The sequence below is a fragment of the Hippoglossus stenolepis genome, chromosome 16, assembly GCF_022539355.2.
Source record: "Hippoglossus stenolepis isolate QCI-W04-F060 chromosome 16, HSTE1.2, whole genome shotgun sequence".
Taxonomy (NCBI): domain Eukaryota; kingdom Metazoa; phylum Chordata; class Actinopteri; order Pleuronectiformes; family Pleuronectidae; genus Hippoglossus; species Hippoglossus stenolepis.
This window is the reverse complement of record NC_061498.1, coordinates 18847209-18866540: the sequence shown is the minus strand read 5'-3', so window position 1 is coordinate 18866540 and position 19332 is coordinate 18847209. Positions and strand designations below refer to the sequence as shown.

The 19332-nt window shown below is 40.6% G+C and overlaps 1 protein-coding gene across 1 annotated transcript in view; it reads left to right on the top strand.

Moving 5' to 3' along the window:
- Positions 1–19332, top strand: part of tmem104 (transmembrane protein 104) — a 52509-nt gene that overhangs the window by 28666 nt on the left and 4511 nt on the right. The window contains exon 9 of the mRNA XM_035180508.2: positions 8384–8477. Within this exon, the coding sequence (XP_035036399.1) occupies positions 8384–8477 (94 nt within the window). The remainder of the gene's footprint in view (positions 1–8383; positions 8478–19332) is intronic.

Genomic DNA, 19332 nt, shown 5'->3' with positions numbered 1-19332 from the left:
AACACTAAAGTGACCCTAAATCTGCCATTCATTAATTGTATTTATAAGTAGTTTTAGTTGTAGATTCTGACATGTCTCCTCTACTCATCAGCTGTAGGAATGCACACGATCCTGTAGAGGTTGAAGTGATGTTATTTTTTTCTTGTGGACACTCTGAGTCAGCAAAATAGAGTTGTCCTTGTTGCCGGGCCAACACTCGTCACTCATTTTGATGCTCTGTCAACACTTTTTCATTTGTAAAACGTCTGACACAGACACTGAAGACAGAAAGCACACAATTTAATTAAACAAATCTCTCCAGACTTTGTCAGTCACATTTAGGTTGACCTCCCCTTTCTTAATGTCTTACTCAGTTGTTGTTATTGTTGTTGATTTAAGGTCACAGCTCAGTTTCTTGCTTTACCTGAATCTGCTGTAATTTCACCCTCAGTTCCTGGTTTTATGCACAGCATCATTCTCACTGATTATTATTATTATGTAGAAGACATTTAATGTCTGGATCCTTTCATTAACTGCATCTACAAATTAACTTATTCTCATTAAAGATCTTAAATGACTAATTTGCTGTCAAGTTCTGTTGGTTTGTTCCTTTATTTTCATCCATGAGGCTCTGACACTCTGTTAGACCGGCAAATAATGACTATTATTTGATTAATTTATTGATTAATTGTTTAATCTAAAAAAAAAAAATCAGTAATTTCATGCCCAAAGGTTTAAATTACATGTGTAAGGATCTTTAGTTGGGAGTGGAGCTGGGAAACTGAGAAGCTGGAACCAGTATATGGATTATCATTTATCATTTATTTTTGTCTGTTGACATATGATTCATTCAGGAATCATGGCGGCTCTGCGCTCTTTGCCAAAGTGCACTCACTCCGTTATTTATTAAAATTAATTACACTCAGAGTCTGCATGGTGAGGTCTTTAGTTTACAAAGAGATAAAACAGATAATTACATTTTTGACAAGCAGAAACCAGAGAATATCGACTATCAAAGATACATTTTTTTGTTTGACATATGATTCAGTGAGAAATCATGGCAGCGCTACGCTCTTTGCCATCCTGGCATTAATTAATAATAATTGCACTGTCACTTAGCAGACATAGACACTTATTCGTGCTGCACTAGAGGATAATTAGGAAGATTTCAGGTCAGATTCTCCCTTCGTGACGATCGCGGGGGACGTTGCCAATTTGAGGCTGATCTGAGCAGATTATCTGGCCAAACGATCCTGTAGAGTGAAGGGTTTACAGACATTATCCTAATGCCACCGACTGAATTGTCCCACAGATGTTTCATCGTAAATATCAAACATTTGTTATATTTGGTGGTGAGATTCTGACATTAGGTAAACTACGCTTAGTTAATTCTTTCTTGACAAAGGGAAAATAAAGCAGCATGGAGCCATACATCTTAATTAGTTTTCATTAATTGGTTTTTGAAATATGTCAGTTCTACTGATTCATTCTTTTATGATTTATGTAAATTACGTCCACTTGATGGAGATGTTTGCAGGTGATTAATGGTGCTGAAGGTAGACTCTTGTTCATTCTGACAGACGTATCGTTCCAATATGGTTTCAAGTGCGTTGTGTTGCCTCCGAGGCACCAACTCTGCTCCCCTCTGTAATATCTGCCCCTGCTCACAGCACCCACCCCCACCTTCATGTTGTGAGCATCTTTGTCTTAACTTTCTTTTCCTCGCTGCTGCTCGTGTGTTCATTGAATCAGTTGACGTGTTATTGCCATCATAAGGGTTTGCTCGTATCTCCTGGGCTTTTTATGGCCTATTTTATGCCATTTCTATTCCATACCACCATGGTTAGGTTCCCCTCAAGTCTTTCATCATACATGTCAACACCAAGGCAATGAATTGCCCCATAATATCCAGAACTCCATTAAACCCTGCATGTGTATGATGTGTGGTTTTTTTTCAAAAAGCATATTATTTTGTTTTGCATCATTAAGATGAAATATTGTCTGGGAATCTGAATAATCTGGCTTGTTTTACACACTGATTTCTTCTTTTGACACACACACGCAAACAAACAATATTGTCTTTGCTTGGTTCATTTTTCACTGCTGATTTATTTCAGCCAATCCCAATGACAAGAGTGTCAAGCAGTGTCTTACTTTCTGTCAAACTGTCTATAGATTAAAAAAAAAACTGTTAGATTGCTTAATACTATATATTCAACATCCAAGTTATCAATTCAAGGTTTTAATTAAAGTTAAATGATGTGTGCAGTCGTAGAGGACTTGAATTACTGGTGTTTTTGTAGCGGTTCTTCTGGTGATGAAACATTCTTCGATTTGTTGTCTTCACTACAACCACATATGTTTGTGTTGTAAAATGCATGTTGTAATTAAAGCTGTGATTTTAATTTGGTTTTATTGTTTAACAAAAGATGTGACTGAAAATATTGACATGGTTTTGGCTCCACATCTGAGGAATCTTGCAGGTGAAATGACTGAAAAGGAGATTAAAAGGAAGCCCGTTAATCTTCTAAAATAAAGAAAGCTTTCCTATAATTACATTATAAGAAAGGGTTATGGCTTGTTTTTTTATTTATTTATTCTTTTTATTCTTTTGCAAATGACGACAAGAAATTCTTGAAATGTCTTCCTTGTGACTTTGCACCTCCTTGTAAAATATCTCACATACCAGAGTTGTCTGCCACATTGCAAATGGCGCCAGACTCTTACACATCATAAATATCTACCAAACTTAAACTAGCAGCCAAAACAACACAAAACATATTAATGGAAACAAGATGCATTCCAAATGCACTCCCACAAAATAAATAAATTGTGAAGCAATACTTGTAATAATAATAATAACTTTATTTGTATAAAATTGTTATACACCATGCATATTACCCTCATCACTGACTATCTTTACATGAACACCATGTTTACATGAGTTTCTGTTAAAATATTCCATTCATATTCCTGTTTACATATTACAGAGCATAATATAATTATGACTTGCGTCAACATTATATCATACATGCAATGTTCACGTATTAAAACCCCATCTGAAAGGGTTTGGGTTAGGGATTAGTTAGCATCTGACAATAATTAATATATCAAACATAAGATCTGCTCTGCATTCATTGATCAAAAATTGAGAAAATTGAGGTTTGTTGGAAAAAGTTTGATCGGTCTGGAAACAGGCTGAGAAAGAAAAGCTCCTCGTGTTGAAGGCTGAAGTTTGCTGAACACACAGTCTGCATGAACCCCTCATATGTCAACATGGATTTATCACTTAAAGCACATCGAACTTCTACAGAATACTATTTTTTAAGATTTATATTTCCTTTCTTTCCAAAGTTGTGACCAAAATTCATCAATTTTGCAATTATTAATTAAAAATTGACGTGCAGTTTCAGTATTTTCAGTTTCCAATCTGTTTGGAATAAAGATTAACATCAGACACAAATGGCCGGGGATCTTGGGACTGTGGGGATTGGGGATTATAATCCTCCTCTCTCTGTTTGATTGTTGGGGGTATTATCAGTGTCCAAGCTGGACTACCGCATGGAATCACCAGGGCACTTGTGATTTTCCGTGCTGTGCTAGGATCTCTGCTGGTCCTCTGGGTCTTTGACTGTTAACCCTCTTGCTGTCAGACAAAAAAAAAAAAATCTAAAACTTAAAAGCGATTTCACAATTTAAATGCCTGGCAGCTTGGCAGTCGCGAACAACCGATATACAAATTCAGCTGCAGTGATGTCCAAGGGCTGGAGGACATCTGTGCCATCGCAGAGTTTGGCCCACCGTTCCGAAAAGAACAGACAAACATGTTGATTAATTATTTAATGGGGTGGACGGTCGGGGTTGACTTATGCGGCCCTGCTGTGATGTATGAAAAGCCTTCGCAACACCTGGCTCAGGAGAAACGCTCACATATGCGGTGATTAATGAGACCAGTGGATTGGTGGTCTCTCATCCGCACAAATCCAAAACACTGGTCGTCATAGACTAAGAAAGTGATTGACAGCTATGGCCTCGGAGGCCAGTTAGTGGCAGCTTTTCACCATAATTGAGATCATTCACCATATCTAAGCCCCATTAATCTCATACTCCTAAATTATAACTTTGCAGCGTCACAGAGGCCACTGGAGAAGTTTTACAAAAGTGATGTGATTTTGTTACTTTGCTTTTAACCCTCACAAACCTGCAAAGATTAAGAAACACCTGGATGTAGTTTTATATATCTAGCAAAAGTGTTATACATCATGTGATTCAGTGGAATGCATTACCTTTGTGTGAACAAACTAATATAAAATGTTATATGTTGGTGTTTTGGAGCTCCATGTGAAGTTTGGTGAAAATACAGCTCAGAGAGTTCTGGGTGATGACACTAGGGGGCACAGTTCCAGTACTAAAGGCCTAATGGTACACCCACGCACATGTAAGTTAGCCTTGGTTATGGTCATAAAGGGACCATTCACCTGGAAAGCGGGTATTTTCACAATTCAGACAATTTAAGGCTTGTCTTTAACTTTTCAAAATATATGTAATGTAATGAGTTACTTTGTTGCTACACTCATTTAAACTCATGTGTGTAATTGCAGCCAGGCAGGTGTTGTCTCATAGCGTGGAGGAAAAATGGCAGGTTTTTACGATTTTTCTCATGTTTGTTGTGAAAAGTAAAACGCTTGTAGGTGATGAGTGTGCTGCTGCTGTGGAGGAGGAGCAGAGCCCAGGAGCAGGAGGCAATGGGAAGGAATCTTCCAGCCTAATCTGATTCATGCCACTTCTCTCCTGACTGAAGTGTTTGTGTTTATTGAGACATTTATTAAACTGAGCATGAAATGCAAGCAGTTTCTCTGGCAAGGACACAAAAATGCAGAGGAAAATCTGTCTGTTGGCCTCGCGAGCAAGAGTGAGATGAAATTGCTGGAACAGCCTGGACAAAGTATTAAATGAATAAATGCATTGGAACCAAGTGCCAATCTGTCTCAGTTATGAAATTCCAGTTGTATTAATTTCTTCTTCTCCTGTTGTCTTGCACTTTTATTTCCCGAGTTGACTCTGCTGCATATTTCCAGCTGATTCTTGGAAAATGGAGCCAAGGTTATTATGTGTGATATTAGTAAAATGACTGCTATTTAAAATGCACCTAATCAAGCACAGAAAAGGATTCTCTGTGGCTTTCCAGCAGGTTTGCTTGTCTCTGTGTTTTGTTTTCGGTTTGACGCGTGGAAATCTCTGAATGTGCCTAATCATCGCAGTCTGCTGTAGCTCAGCAGCTCCTTGTGGTGCAGCCGTCAGGTAGAGCTCCAAGCACCAACCCTGTGTGCCACATCAACAGAACCACACGTTGTGGGATAAACAGAATATGTGTGCGCCCTAGCATCACCTTTTTTTTTTGTTTGTTTAAGTCCGCCTGGTGATCTCCTGCTGCCTCTAGTGACACACTACCAGTTCATGTATCTGCTCCGGTAGAGCCGTGCCAGCTCTCTGGGTCTGAGTCACCCTACGGCACATGGCATCTGATGCCCCTACGCTCGCCCACTCTCACTTCCACTTTTCCATTCCCATGCTGTCTTTTCCTGTGGCCCTCCTCCATCATCTGTGCCGCTCTTGTGCCTTTGTGTTTTGGTTGTACATGATTTAGCTCATTAACCTTAATTATTTTACATATGGCATTAGGGCCAGACATTTTTCACAAGTATAATAAGGTTTTAGAGATCAACATAAAAATGAAGGAGTGCTTTGAAACCACTGGTCAGTCGGGGTATTTACGAAGTGCAGTCAAGTGGGGAAAATGCACAGTGGTCGTTTTAAGAGAGAACTCGGAGAGGACGAAATTGCATGATGAAATTTCATAATATATAAAACCTGATTTTTTAAATTTATTGTTGTTATTCTGGCTCCGTTTCTCGGTTGGACACATTTAGAAAAACTTCTGTCGCTACTTTTGTCTCCCTTTAAAATTTGTTTTTCAAGAGAAAGAGATAGGAGAAAGGTTTCTGCATCATATATACTTCAGCTTGTAATGTCTCTGTGTGTTGTAGTTCTTTCTCAAAGTAACAGATATTAACACGCTTTAATTAAACTTCAAACTAGACCAACGTTGAACTGATTGCTGATCGTCTGAAAACAGCCAGTCAGAACTCATTTCTATTCACTCTGCGTTTTTCCGCTTGGAGGGAGGATTGGACATTGTTCCATTTTAACTGATTTGTGTAGCGAGTGTAATTTGGTGCAGCTTTAATGAATTTAATGGATTAATGGACCAATTGATAAAACAAATACTGCACTCTATGAGTAAAGCTGGCCAACAGATGTAGCAGTCGCATGTATACAGTCTTTATGCCAGAAGCTAAATGAGCCACTTTCATTACATGATCAATATGTCTCAAACAATAATAAATATTTCAACTTAGGCCTGGGTTGATATCGTGCAGTGGAAGTTTAACGTTAAAGCAGAGATGCTGAGAAAGGCTCCCTGTGCTGAAGCGTTTGGTCCATCAGCCGGCTGCCATTAATTTCACTTTCCTCTTCGGACACACGTGTCTTCATTATGATTCATTTATTACATCTGTGGGTGTGCAGATTTATGCTTCGACTCGTCTTGAGCTTTGGCCGCACTTTGCCAAGAAGACAGCTGGTGATTCTTTAATATATAGACACAGAGGCAACATCATTATTCAGCAGAATTAAAATCTGTTTTATTTTTATTTTTTCACCCATGCAGACATCCCAGCTGGACATCTGGAAATAATAGCTGACTCCGAAGTTCCGTTGTTCCCAAATTAACTAAATTAAACAGTTTTAGCAATATGTAGTTCACTGTAAGATACATTAAGAAACTTTAAGGGATAGTTCACCCAAAAATGAAAATTCACTCATTATCTACTCACCACTAGAGGGGTGGGTGAAGTGTTCAACAGAAAAACAACTACTCCTGTCTTCCAGGTGTCCGTAAGCCCCGACATTCAAATTTGACTCGAAATGGCATCATTTCCACCATGTTTTTAGCCTAAACTTACAGACACTTGGATGAGACCACAGGAGCAGTCTGGAGGCATTTAATGTTTTTTTTTCTGTAGTTTTTTTCTGTTTGAAGAATCGGTCACCGTTAACTTCAATTGTATTGGATTTGATCTGCAACGCTGTTTACCTGCAAAAGTGTTTCAGGGGTAAACACAGCAAGAGTCAACTATTGTTTTTAGATGTCTAGCTGGGGTGTCTGCGGGTTTGTGAGGGAGAATTTTTTTTTTTTTAAATACTAACCCCAAAAAGATGTCAGAATTTTTGCATCAAAATATACCAAGTATATACCAAGTATATACCAAGTATACCAAGATATACCAAGTATAAAAATATAGTTTTTGCAAGTGTAATCCTCCTAACAAAACAAAACATAATCTCCCTGGCGGAGGTAATAACTAATTAAAACCAAACTTATCAGAAACATGAACACTTTAGTTTATTTTGACCATTCACACAAATGTGTACTGAGATTTTTTTATGGGGGGGGGGGTTGGTCCATGTTAACACATTTTTTAATTGCATATATTTATTGTGTTTATTTATACTTTTATGTGAAATAAGATTTACTGAATAAACTTAACTTACATGTGGAGACACCAGGTGTGAACTGACAAACTCAGAGCAGTGCAGTTGTGATCCTCTCACCAGGGACGGATGTTAATATCAGGTCTGAACAGCCTTTGAAACTCAGCAGGCTGCTCTGGAGATGGGATGGCACACAAGTGACGGCCACATGGCTCTCACTCTGTGCAGTCAGAGAATGAAGGGGGGGGGGGGAAGAGATCCGCAGATGAGCGAGTGGAACTGATGGAATTGGAGCTGCAGACGCTCAGCCACTGCCCCTGATTGCAGCTCTTGATAAAGAGACTATCTGATAGGCAATCAGAGCTGTGGCCCGAGAGGATTTGAAGTTTTTGTTGGACTATGGATTGGCCCACCTGTTCATCTGGTCTCCCATCTTTTTTTTGGAGAGTGCTGATGGGATTTTCACAGCACTTGGGGATTGATGCGTCTCCACTGGTGTTTCAGAATTACATGTATGGGAATTGTCACAATCGGAAGTCCAAAACTGAAACAAGGGTCAAGCAAACACACAATCAAGGAACAATGCAAACATTCCAATTACAAGAGAGCTTGTAAATGTTTATGCCTCCACGCCAGCAAAATGTTGATGTGCTCTGTGACCCTCACTTGTGTGGGAGGGATCCCTCACTTGTGACTCTCCAGTTAAAAGTTTTTCCTCAATCTAGTTGAGGCTTAAGGACGGACGATGCTGCACCCTGTACAGATTGTTAAGCCCTATGTGGCAAATTATGATTTGTCAATGTGGGCTTTACAGTTTGATTGACTGCTTGTTTTCTTTGTGTTTCTGCAGAGTGTGTTCGCGGTGATGTTGGGGCCTTTCGCTTTCTTTAACGCTCAGAAGACCAAATATCTGCAGATCCTCACCTCATTCATGCGTTGGATTGGTAAGAATTCTCCCTCACTCCTACACATCTTTCAGTTTGCTGATATGTTGAAGGTTTTGGTTTCTACAACCTATTTTTCAACCTACACACATTTCCATTTCCTTGATGCCCACCCTCCCCCCTCACACCCCTTTGCCTGTGTGGCTGCCGTGCTCAGGTCCGTCCATCATGGTTTGGTCCTGCTCTATGTCTTTGGTCCCCATCTCCCCTCATTCCTCAGCCTGACAGGCTTGACAGGCCGTCCCAAGCTTGATTGGACTGTCACTCACAGGGCGTCGGACGAAAATAAACCGCCCGTCCTGGGCCCCGCTGTTAAAATCACAACACCACTGAATCATGGTGATCCCGTCACCCCCGCACAGGCGCGTGCCAGATCGCAGAAGCAACACACAACCACAGCAGCATCAAACGCACTGTCCGCTGGCTGGCTAAATATCACAGGGCTTTCAGCAGCACCTTTCACGCTGCCTCGTCTGTCCTCATCCTCCCATGGCTCCCTATGCAATTGATTGTTTGAGTCGTTTGTGCAGGGCTCTTTACAGCACTGGCTGATGATTAGAAATGGCTCCAGAGGAAGCTTTATGTTTCCTCCATGTGTTGGAGCGATAACAGATTCAGAAGAAAGATAAATAAAATCAGATTTGGATTTTAAAACACACATCTCATTTAGCGACGGCATCAGTTGCAGCAGATCCGTTTGCAGCATCACAGGAAAAGGAACTAACTCATTTCAATATTCTTTGAACGCTTCAGTCTCCTAATGGGGGTCACACATTTTGGTTACTGGTATTCTGGAGTACAGATGCTGAAAATTTGGGAACCTATAATTTAGTTTACCTGTCTGATCATCTGACTGCTCGTTTATTTTTATCACATCATGCACATCAGTACTAACAATGAAATTATTGCTCTAGAGCCCAACCCAAATAGATAGATCTGGGGCTGACACTGATAATGGAGATAACTTTTGTGCATTGTATATTCTGTAATATATATCAGATGTGAAAGGCTCATAGCGACCAATTTGATCATCCAACAGATAAATTGGTTGCACTCAAATTATTTCCTCTAATTTTCCTTTTCCTGTTGTGCATCTTTTTTGTGTAGTGCAGAGAATCAAGTGCATTTCCTGTTGTGTGGAGACGGTTTGACTTGTATATGTATTGTTTTTCTGAGCCTTTCGAGTATAACAGACTGCACTATGCTTTTATGGCGTGGTTTCTTTCCAGAAATATGTATGTGAGTCTCTTTCTGGACAGCTTCAGTGTGTTAGGATGGATTTAAAATGCTGTGCTGTTCTCAAAAGCACTATAACCGCCCTGTAGCAAGTGGCCTGAATGTCCTACAGTACTCCCCTGTTTACACGTGGATCACAGTTTGTTCCTTTAAATGAAATGTTATATGCTCAAAGGTGCTTTGACAGATGTTTTACAGCTGCATCGAACATATGACACATTTTAGGAACCACCAGCATCAACCACAGAAGCCCCTGCTGCTTTTAAAGCTGTGAAAGGTGTTTAGTTTGCTTTAATACAGTAGTTGTGACACTCCCTGGATAAGCCTGGCGTCCAGCATAGCATGCCGCACGAACCGGGCTGCCCCATGTGGGCGACATGGTGTGCTGGACGCCAGGGTTAGCAGCTGGCTGATGCATCAGGGCCCTGCCTTCTGCCCTCGGCTGAGGCCTTATCACGCTCGTTGCCACTCAACTGTTGTCACCTTCTTGTCCAGTGAGCCCCTATTTTTTTTTTTTAGCACTAAACATGAGTGATGGTGTGACTGCCTGCTGCTTGGCTATCTGTAACATGCTGGGACTTTCAATGTGACTCCTTTTGTGCAACCACAGACTGTAAAACACAGAACTCCCGGCTTTCAGGAATTTCACGATGTAAAGCCATCTGTAAACTTTATTACAAATTCAACTTTTGACAAACTTAGAGGGGATTATGCTCTCCTGGAGCGACAAAGAGGTAAAACTGTCAAGCAACATTTCAGTTTTTGTCCGTCCATACTACAACACTCAATCTAAGACGGCAGCAGCAGAGTTTTCAAACTTTTCCGTTTTAGTCGCTTGAAAACGGAGTTGTGAGGACGGCAGGTGTAAATGTAGCAATAGTGATCAGTTTTTAAACTAACATGTTGTCGTGTGGATGTAGCCTGAGTTTTACAGATTGCTTTCAGAACCTCCACTTCGCTGAGAGAATGAAGCAGTGCTTCTGAGGCTCAACAGGTAGTTTATATTTTTAACTGTAAATCAGACAATGGTACTCTAGTGGACTCCCAGAATGAAAATAGAGAATGAAATGAGCATCTTTAAACAATAAAATATAAAAACAGTAAAGGGGTCAAATTTTGTTAGGCGATTTGCTCAACATTTATATTGACACATAGTTTGCTTTCTGTTAAAAACAATTAAAATACAGACTCTTTAAGATTATATTTGAACCAACACAATTCATTTTATGGTCAAATAAATGTGCATCATTGCATCTTCAAAGGATAAAGGATGTGAAATAGCTTCTCTGCACCAAGAAAAAATAATAACTCCAGCGTCTCACCATCCACCTCAGGCTCATAGTTCACTACAACATCGTATAAGAGGCTAAGAAAGTTCCCGAGGGGATATTCACAGCCGCCTGCTGCCATTCTAAATGGGTGAGAGAGGAACCTATTGTTTTTGAAGGTCAGCGGGACTGTGGTGGCTGTTTGAGCGGAAAGTTCAGTTTGTCCAGAGCATGTAGCTCACAGGGGGATGGTGAAATATGAGCGGCTCTTAATGAACCGTACAACAGAACCTCACAGTTCAGAGGTCCTGTAAAAATTACATTTGAGAAACACCATCTTTTTCTGTCTCTCTGTGACACCCCGTTTTTCACTCAAGGACGAAAGGATCAGGCATTTTTCCAACCAAATCTCTGTTGTTGCAGGCCCCTGTCCTGTATCCCTCTGTATCGATGACTTCCTGCGGAGATGAGTTCCAGGGTGATTCAGGGAATGTGTAGTTGACGTCTGCGTCGGCCAGAGAACTTGATCTATAAGATCTATACCCTGTAACTAAGCTTTTAATTACGGTTGCTGACCTCAGGACCTTGTTTACCCCAGAGCTGCCTTCATCCCTGGGTGTGAAGGGACGAATGAGAGCTGCACCTTTATTTTAACAGAAGATTATTTTATTGAGTTGTATCGTAGACAGCCCGGCCAAAGTAACATCTTTCTTACCAACTCGCAAATTCTCTCTTTAAAAACTTCCGCCATTGTTGAACTACTGGCTACACCGCTTCCTCCACGATTTCCTCTGCTGTATTTTGTCTATATCGCTACGGTCAGAAGACGCACAAATACAGACGAAATGAACCATAATTGAAGGCTCTGTCCGTTTTTTCGTGTACGTATCTAACGTTGAGCATAAGTGAGCCTGTAGCGCACTCTGGCCACACTATGGTAGATTTCAGCTGGCATTGAACAGTTCAAACTGCCAATTTCAATACACGGCAAACATGATTTAAATAATTTTTATTTGTAAATAAGTGATAGGTAAATAAATGACAGATGTTACCTCCTGCCTTATGTTTTAAAAGAGTATAAAATAAAAGTATTATCGCATAAATAGATAGAGATAATAAATACAAACCACACATTAATGATTTCAACAATTGCAGGTTTAAAAAATCAAAGGAGCCATTTGAGTCCCAACCAGGGTCAAGTCCTTTTTTCACATTTAAAATATGTTAGTTTGTTCAACAGCATGTTTTTTCTTGTTTGACACAACCCCACAAAAGTAGACTCGATTTTATGTGAATGTCACAGATAAAATTTAAATCACAAGAATTATCCTCAGGTCAACTAAGTCGGAAACAAATATGGAAACAAAACAAATAATTGTTTTCTTGATTTATAAATTTTCTTAATAGATCAATTGCTTAGTCTATAAAGTAAGTAACTTTTTTAAGTGGCTTATTTTGTCAAGGCAACACTCTTTTACAAAGTTCCTTCATTACTCAGTTCTGAAGTTTTTCTGCATTAATTTCCCATCAGTTGACAAATTGTCCCAACAAATTGGAAATTTTAGTTTTATCCCAAAATAAGATACCGTGTTTATTTCATCATGACTTTCAAATCGATGACAAAAAACCCACCCTGTGCATCACAGGAGAAGAGGACTGTGTCTCATGGAATAACTTAAGTTATGAACAAATAATTAAATATCAACAAAACAAACTTTTACTTTTTACTTTAATTCTTTTGCTTGTTCCTCATCTTGCCGGTTTCAGAGGCAGCAGCTTTCTCATCTGTGGCTCATTTTCTGAGCACTGGCTGAGAGAGGGAGCTAATTGGTGTTTTCATGAAGCTTTTCGACATGAAGCCGTTTACATGAAGCTTTTACACATGAAGCTGTTACATATTGCAGTGTCATGGAGTTTGGCTGCCTCTTCCCTCTGAACCTGAGCTGCGATGTGGGGCGTTAAACAGTGAGGCCGACTGCTGTGCTTCTCTGTGCTGTGTTTACCGATTGTCCTATCTGAGATCACACTAGTTGTCTCCAGGCAAGGCAGCCACTTATCACCCGGCCGCCCACCAGACACGACAGCGACAGCTCACTGTAGCTCTGCTCCTGATTTTGAAGTGACAGAGCTCTGCCACAGCAAGAAATCCCGAAACCCTGGCGAGAAGTGGGCAAAGAGCCGGCACTGCTAATTACCGCCGAGATTATCCAAGAGTGCTCAAGGAGTGTCTCTCTTAATTAATGATGGGATGATTGCTGAGCGGTACAGCCACTAGAGGGGGAGATGTTCAAACTGGCAAACGAGGTGAGAAAAAAAGAGCAGAATCTTGTGCGTTAGTTTTTTAGATGCATGGCTGAGAAGTCCTTGACCTTCTCACTATCATCAATGAATTGCTCACGTTTAAGTGTCCGAGTCATTCTTTCCAAGGAACGGGCCCCCACCCCCTCAAAGCTTTCTCGAGCTCCGTCGCACATGAGATTGATCACCTCTCACCTTCTACCATTTTCTACTCATTAATTGAGTCCAGGGATCCCATCTCTTCTGAGATAGCCGCCGAGATAGTCCTTCTCCATAGGCATTCGATGACTCCTTCGAGTATTGAGAGTGTCTGCCAGCCTTGGGTTAACAGCTACAGCTTTGTTTGCCACCAGAGAGAGCACAGCCGTAACAGTCTGCTGCGGGGGGTTGTTAAGTTGAGCCATTCCTCCCAAGGTCATTCCTGTCCCCATCCGGGTAATATAAATCACAGGCTGCATGATGGACGACCACTACTTATATGGATGTGATCTGTGGCTGTTTGACACCTCCTCAATATATATTCACTTCCCGTGTTCACATGTCAAGTGTAGCGGAGAGTATCTGCAGAGCCCAGCGTGTCACTTTGAAAGTGCATGTAATCACCATATCCTGACAGATATCTGCAGAAGTAAATGTCTCCCCGCGTGTGAATGAATGACTTTGGTGGAGGGTCTCTGGACACGTGGGGGCTGTTGCTATTGGATTGTAGTTGGGTGACAGATTTCTTCAGATGGAATTACATCAGGGAGTTGGTGGCATCTCTTAAAGAGGCTTTCCCCTTCCTGTCAATCTAGAATAAGGAAGAAGATGATGAAGGAAATCATTATAATCATTATAATTATAATTCCACTTCTATGTGTTAGTGGTCTCAGTATGCATTTGAATGTGGCTCGCACCTCTCTCTTTAATGAAGCCAGTGATCTAGGAGGCCATTCGGAGGCTGCACCCAAACTGATACGTGCATCACTTGAGCTATGTTGACATCTGGCATCCATAGTACTTCAGAGTTTTTCAGGCCCTTCAATGTAGAAAATTTGGAAACATTACTTGAAAATGGTATTTTCAAAATACGTGTTCTTTCCTGTTTCATCACGCACCTTTCACATGAACCTAAGGTGTTTAATGCAACATGGGTAATGACTTCCATGTGTCGTTAATCTGTTTTTCTATTGTAGCAGCCATTGTGCCAAATTGTTCTTGTTTTATAAGGTTACAACTGCCTGTATGTGCAGGAGACCAGCAGTCAGTCAGGCAGCCTGCGACAATGCCCTTGGCCTTGAGCATAGAACAGTCCCTTAAATTCAATCTGGCCTTATAGCTAAGCCAACAAAACGATTCAGATCATGAAATAGTAATCCCCTCTGAGGAAGTTTTCTTTTATCAAGATCTATGAAATATTATCTGAGAAATTGGTGAAAAACGTCAATAAACGTCCTCTCACAATATAAAGAAAGTAATATAAAGAATCCTATATCAGCCCCTTCGTCAGGATTCACTAATTTTAATTGGTTCTCTCTTGGCCCATGTCCTGAAAGGAAGTTTCGTGGAAAGCTTTTCACTGCTAACAAACACATTGGGGGGAAAACACAACTTTCGTGGTGTATAAGTATATTTGAAAAACTACAAAATAAAAAATGAAAAAGAAAAAGTTAGTAAAAACCAAGGATAAAAATATCAGGCAAGAATTAAATTCCATCTTAAAGACTCATGTAGCCAATGCAGTTCCTTTTTTGGAACCAGGTGGGAGACTTTTGTATGAGTTGCAGGGAATGAACAGCGAACAAAGATCATTTCTGATAAGAAGCCAAAACGCTCGCGTGGACGGACATTGTTTCCATTGTAGAATGTAGACTTTAAAAGTAAATCGCATTAATATGGATTGACTCTATAGCACCACACTCCTTAGTTTCCTTTGTCCTTCATGACAGTTGATGTGAGCTAAAATGCATTTGCTTCATGGCGGCGTCGTACCTCAGCACTGAGATTGATGGCTCCAGGTGCCATGAGTGAGATTAAAGTTGTCGCAGGTGTCGATGGTTCCTCCACCGCATGTAGAAGGATGCAGCTGAGAGTCAGTGACATATGAGCACATTATGAAAAGCTTTATTCTCTGGGCTTTGTTCTCAGTATTCAGCTTCTGTCCACCATCTTGAGGTGGTTGAGGGGGTTATTTGCAATATTGCTTCATTATCCCCCCTTGTTTACATTTGCACTGGTAGCTAACCGGTGTGACACAGGCTCTTGCAGCATTTTAATCTTGGCTTAAGTTGCCAAAAACGTGCCCTGCCACCCTGAGGTACTTTTAATTAAAAGCCCCATGCTTGTTTCCTTCCTGTGCAGCCTGTGAGTGTTGATGTCAAGGAGGAGAAAAGCTTCCTTTCTCCCGTCCTCTACCTTTTCTTCTCTGGCAATACAGCAGAGCAGACAGGTGGCTGCGCTTGCTGCTTCACACGAAACTACTCTTACTGACAGAAAGGTGGGAAGAGGATGAGAGTTTGAAGGAGAAAGAAGACAGAGGGAGCAACGGGAGCAGACAGATGGGATGTAGCGATCTTTAACACATTAAAGATGATGTGCGGGAATGGAGAGTAATGCAGTAAAGGGGCGTCTACAACATAGACAACAGTAGGAGACAGTTTTATTGCCACAAAACACACAAATTCAGTTTTCTGGAGTTTGCCTTTCACATATAAAGTCCAAACGGAGATTGTCGTGGTCAGACGCATTCACAACAACAGGAAAATGTCCGGAACATTCAGGCAAGGGGAGGAGCTTGGGTATACCATGTAGGAGGTAGGAGAAGACGTATACAGTCAATTCTGCTGCGGAAATCAGTGTTTTTGTTTAAAGGATCGACACCAGCATTGGCCTTTAAAGCCTTCGAATCTCGTCTTTCCAAGTTGACGTCTTCGTCAGTTTCTCCTTCGTGTATGGCTCCTCTTTTTCATCCCAAGATATTTTTATTTTTCCAGTTTAGTGTCGGACGCATTTTAGAAACGTCATCAACATGCCGACTCGCTCGCTGTGAATTTTCTGGACATTTTCCTGTTGCATTCTGGTATGGGCTCACTCGGACATTTTACTAGGGGACTGGCAGGAAAAGCTCCAGAGCATGTACTCAGACATTTCCGTTCTCGCATAAAGCTCCTCCGGAAATTTTCAGGAAAATATCCGGGTTTCATTGCAGGTCTGAAAGCCACTTTTTGGGACTATTTCAGAAAATGATTTGTTAGAGGAAAAATTACAAATCGTGAGTCGTCTCACCTTCTAAAACATGACAATTTACTGTTTCTAATTCTCGTAAATGAGAGTAGAAAGTAGTAATATTTCCGTTGCAGCCCTACATCTCCATGTCATTGAAAGTTGGTCTGCTGCCAAACAATTTGACCTCTCTGTATGAAGGAGGAGTGTTTAAGGTCAGAGTGGGGGGGGATGTTGCCCCCAGAGCTTTTCCCAGAGCCAAAGATACCATTGGATCGAGGCCAACGAGGCATTAAATACTGAACACTTGTGCAACAAGTGAAAAGACTTTGGCTCATGACATGAGTGGGTGATTAGATCTACGCTGATGTGAGTTTAAAGAAAATGTGTGAAAAGAAGAGGCGGCCTGTCACTTTTAGCTACTCTTGTTTATCCGTGAAAATAATTGGTCCTTACAGGGGTGTTTTTCAGACTGATTGTGCAAAATAATCCACACTGAAACAACAAAACACAGTGGGAAAATGGCAGAATACTGAATATTTCGATCTGTTCATCCCAGCCATTATCTAAAGACAATCGGGACAGAACATCTGGTTATTCTGCAGAGTCTCGACTCGCTAAACCTCTGTTCTGGTCAGCACAGGAGCCAGGATAGAACAGGTCTTCATATGTAATCTACAAGTTTAAAACCTAGTTATCAGTTATCAAGAAGATAAGAAATCTGTCCATTGCTCTACTGAGATATCTCACTATGATATGGTTACACAGTTGTCTGATCAAAAACAATAAATGTAGGTTATTAATAGCTATGGTATGTGTTTGGACGTATTGACATTTTAAATAAATGATCACCTTACTGAAACACAGGTCCAGAGTATCTCAGTTTTTTTCTTTCCGTCTTTGATGTTTCCTCCTTTGTTAATTTTATGGATCGCTTCTTATTTGTTATTTGTTACTCTGTGTTGTCTCTGTAAAGTTATTCCCCCGTTCTACTTCTTTGTTATAATAATAACAATAATAACTGTTATTGTTATTATTTTACTGGTGATGATTCGTAGTGATACTATTGTTTCTTTCTTATCTCCCACAGATAATATCTCCATTATTGTTATATATTTTTCCCCCCAAACACTCACCTCAGTGCTGAACGCCTTTGTCTCAGATAGTTTCTCCTTCCCTTCGTACACCCCACCCACCGCCACCCCCCCCCGGTAATTGTAATGAATTTGATCCTCCTGAAGTACATTAAAGTGCCACTGCAGGAGAAACCAGGAGCTGATTAATCAAACTTTACCTTCCCACCTACTCCTCCACCCTGATGGAACACTGTGACCTGCACTGGAAACAGAAACTCTGCTTTGCTCTGACACTGCTGCATTGGCCCTGAAATATTACCATCAACAGCAGCAGGGATCTTTAAGTCATGCATTAAACCCAATCCCCAACAGTGTGTGGCAGTGTATGGTATAGAATCATTTTCTGCATATGTGTGGCAAATCATGGTCTGAGTGTCACTGCCTAAATGTCACCTCGTGTTTAAAGGACAGCTGGTGATGAAAGTTGAAGGGCTGGCTGCGAGCCATCGAAGGGCTATGACTAACTCCTGGTGTCACGGGCTGATTGAATGTGTGTGGAGGTGAAACGGCTTACTGGGTCACATGACCGTCAGCCAGTAACAGGACTGCACCCCACACTCAGTGGTCTCCTTTTGAAACGCTCCTGCCGGTTGCCAGAGAGGCGTCTCCAGAAATCAATTTGAGATGTGAACATCATGTGAACAGCGGGGAGTGGACACAGATGGAGGTGGGGGTGGTTCCCTCCATCTCCACCTGGCTCCAGTGACTTTATGTTGGGCCAGCAAATGATCCATAGTGTTTTTTTTTTACAGTCGATGTTTCTGGGGCAAACAGATGGAAAGCTGTTACACACTGGGAGAATGAAATTTATCCACATGAGGTGTGTTCAACTTGATGTAGTTTTTCAGCAATAATATCATTATATAGGTTCATTTAAAAAGTTTGTAAGGATACTTTTTCTAAACTCATTTCAAACATTATAATGCAATTCAAACAATTCACATTACAGAGTCAAAAAAGTGACTAGAGGAATTGCAATTTTTCCAAAAGTCAACAAAAAGCTAACTTTTTTGCAGTAGCTTACATATGTAGACATTTTCTAAGCATCAGGAAAATGGGAAGTGAAGAAGTAAAATAAATTTTTGCTATGTTTTATATTAACCAAAGTATAAACCTTTGCTCCACTTAATTTAATTGTTTATATATATAAAGAAATACTAGTATAAGTTATAGGCAGTGGATAACCTGGAGTTATTTATTTTCTGGACATTTTTATCTTAACTAAAAACTGCTTTTGAACATTTTGTTTGAAATGTGGTCAATTATCTGAGTGCTGATCCCAAGAAGGTGCGAGGGTTCATTTGGTGATATATTTTGGTCCTAAAGCAGAGACACGCGTAAGATACAGACAGTTGTACACTGGAGCAGCAGTACTAGTCTAGATTTCTGATGTCTGTGTCTGTGTGATCTGTGAAAATAATCGGTAGAGAATAGTGGAAAAAGGTTGCGAAGAGGCGGCTGGATTAGAGATGAGCTAAATAAAAGGATCATTTCCGGGTTTGGCCTCAGGATGACCCAGGACAGCTGTTATATCCCAGCCCATCAGCTCCTTGTGGTTACACTGCTGCTAAGCTTTTTCTTGATGGCAAGAGCATAATAATTCAGTTCAAAGAAACACACCTTCTTGCATGTTCAACAATTGATTCTGTTGTTCAGTGTTCTGGAGTTGAGCTTCACTAAACTTTGAATAAACTGGTGAACAGCTCTTTGGGCAGC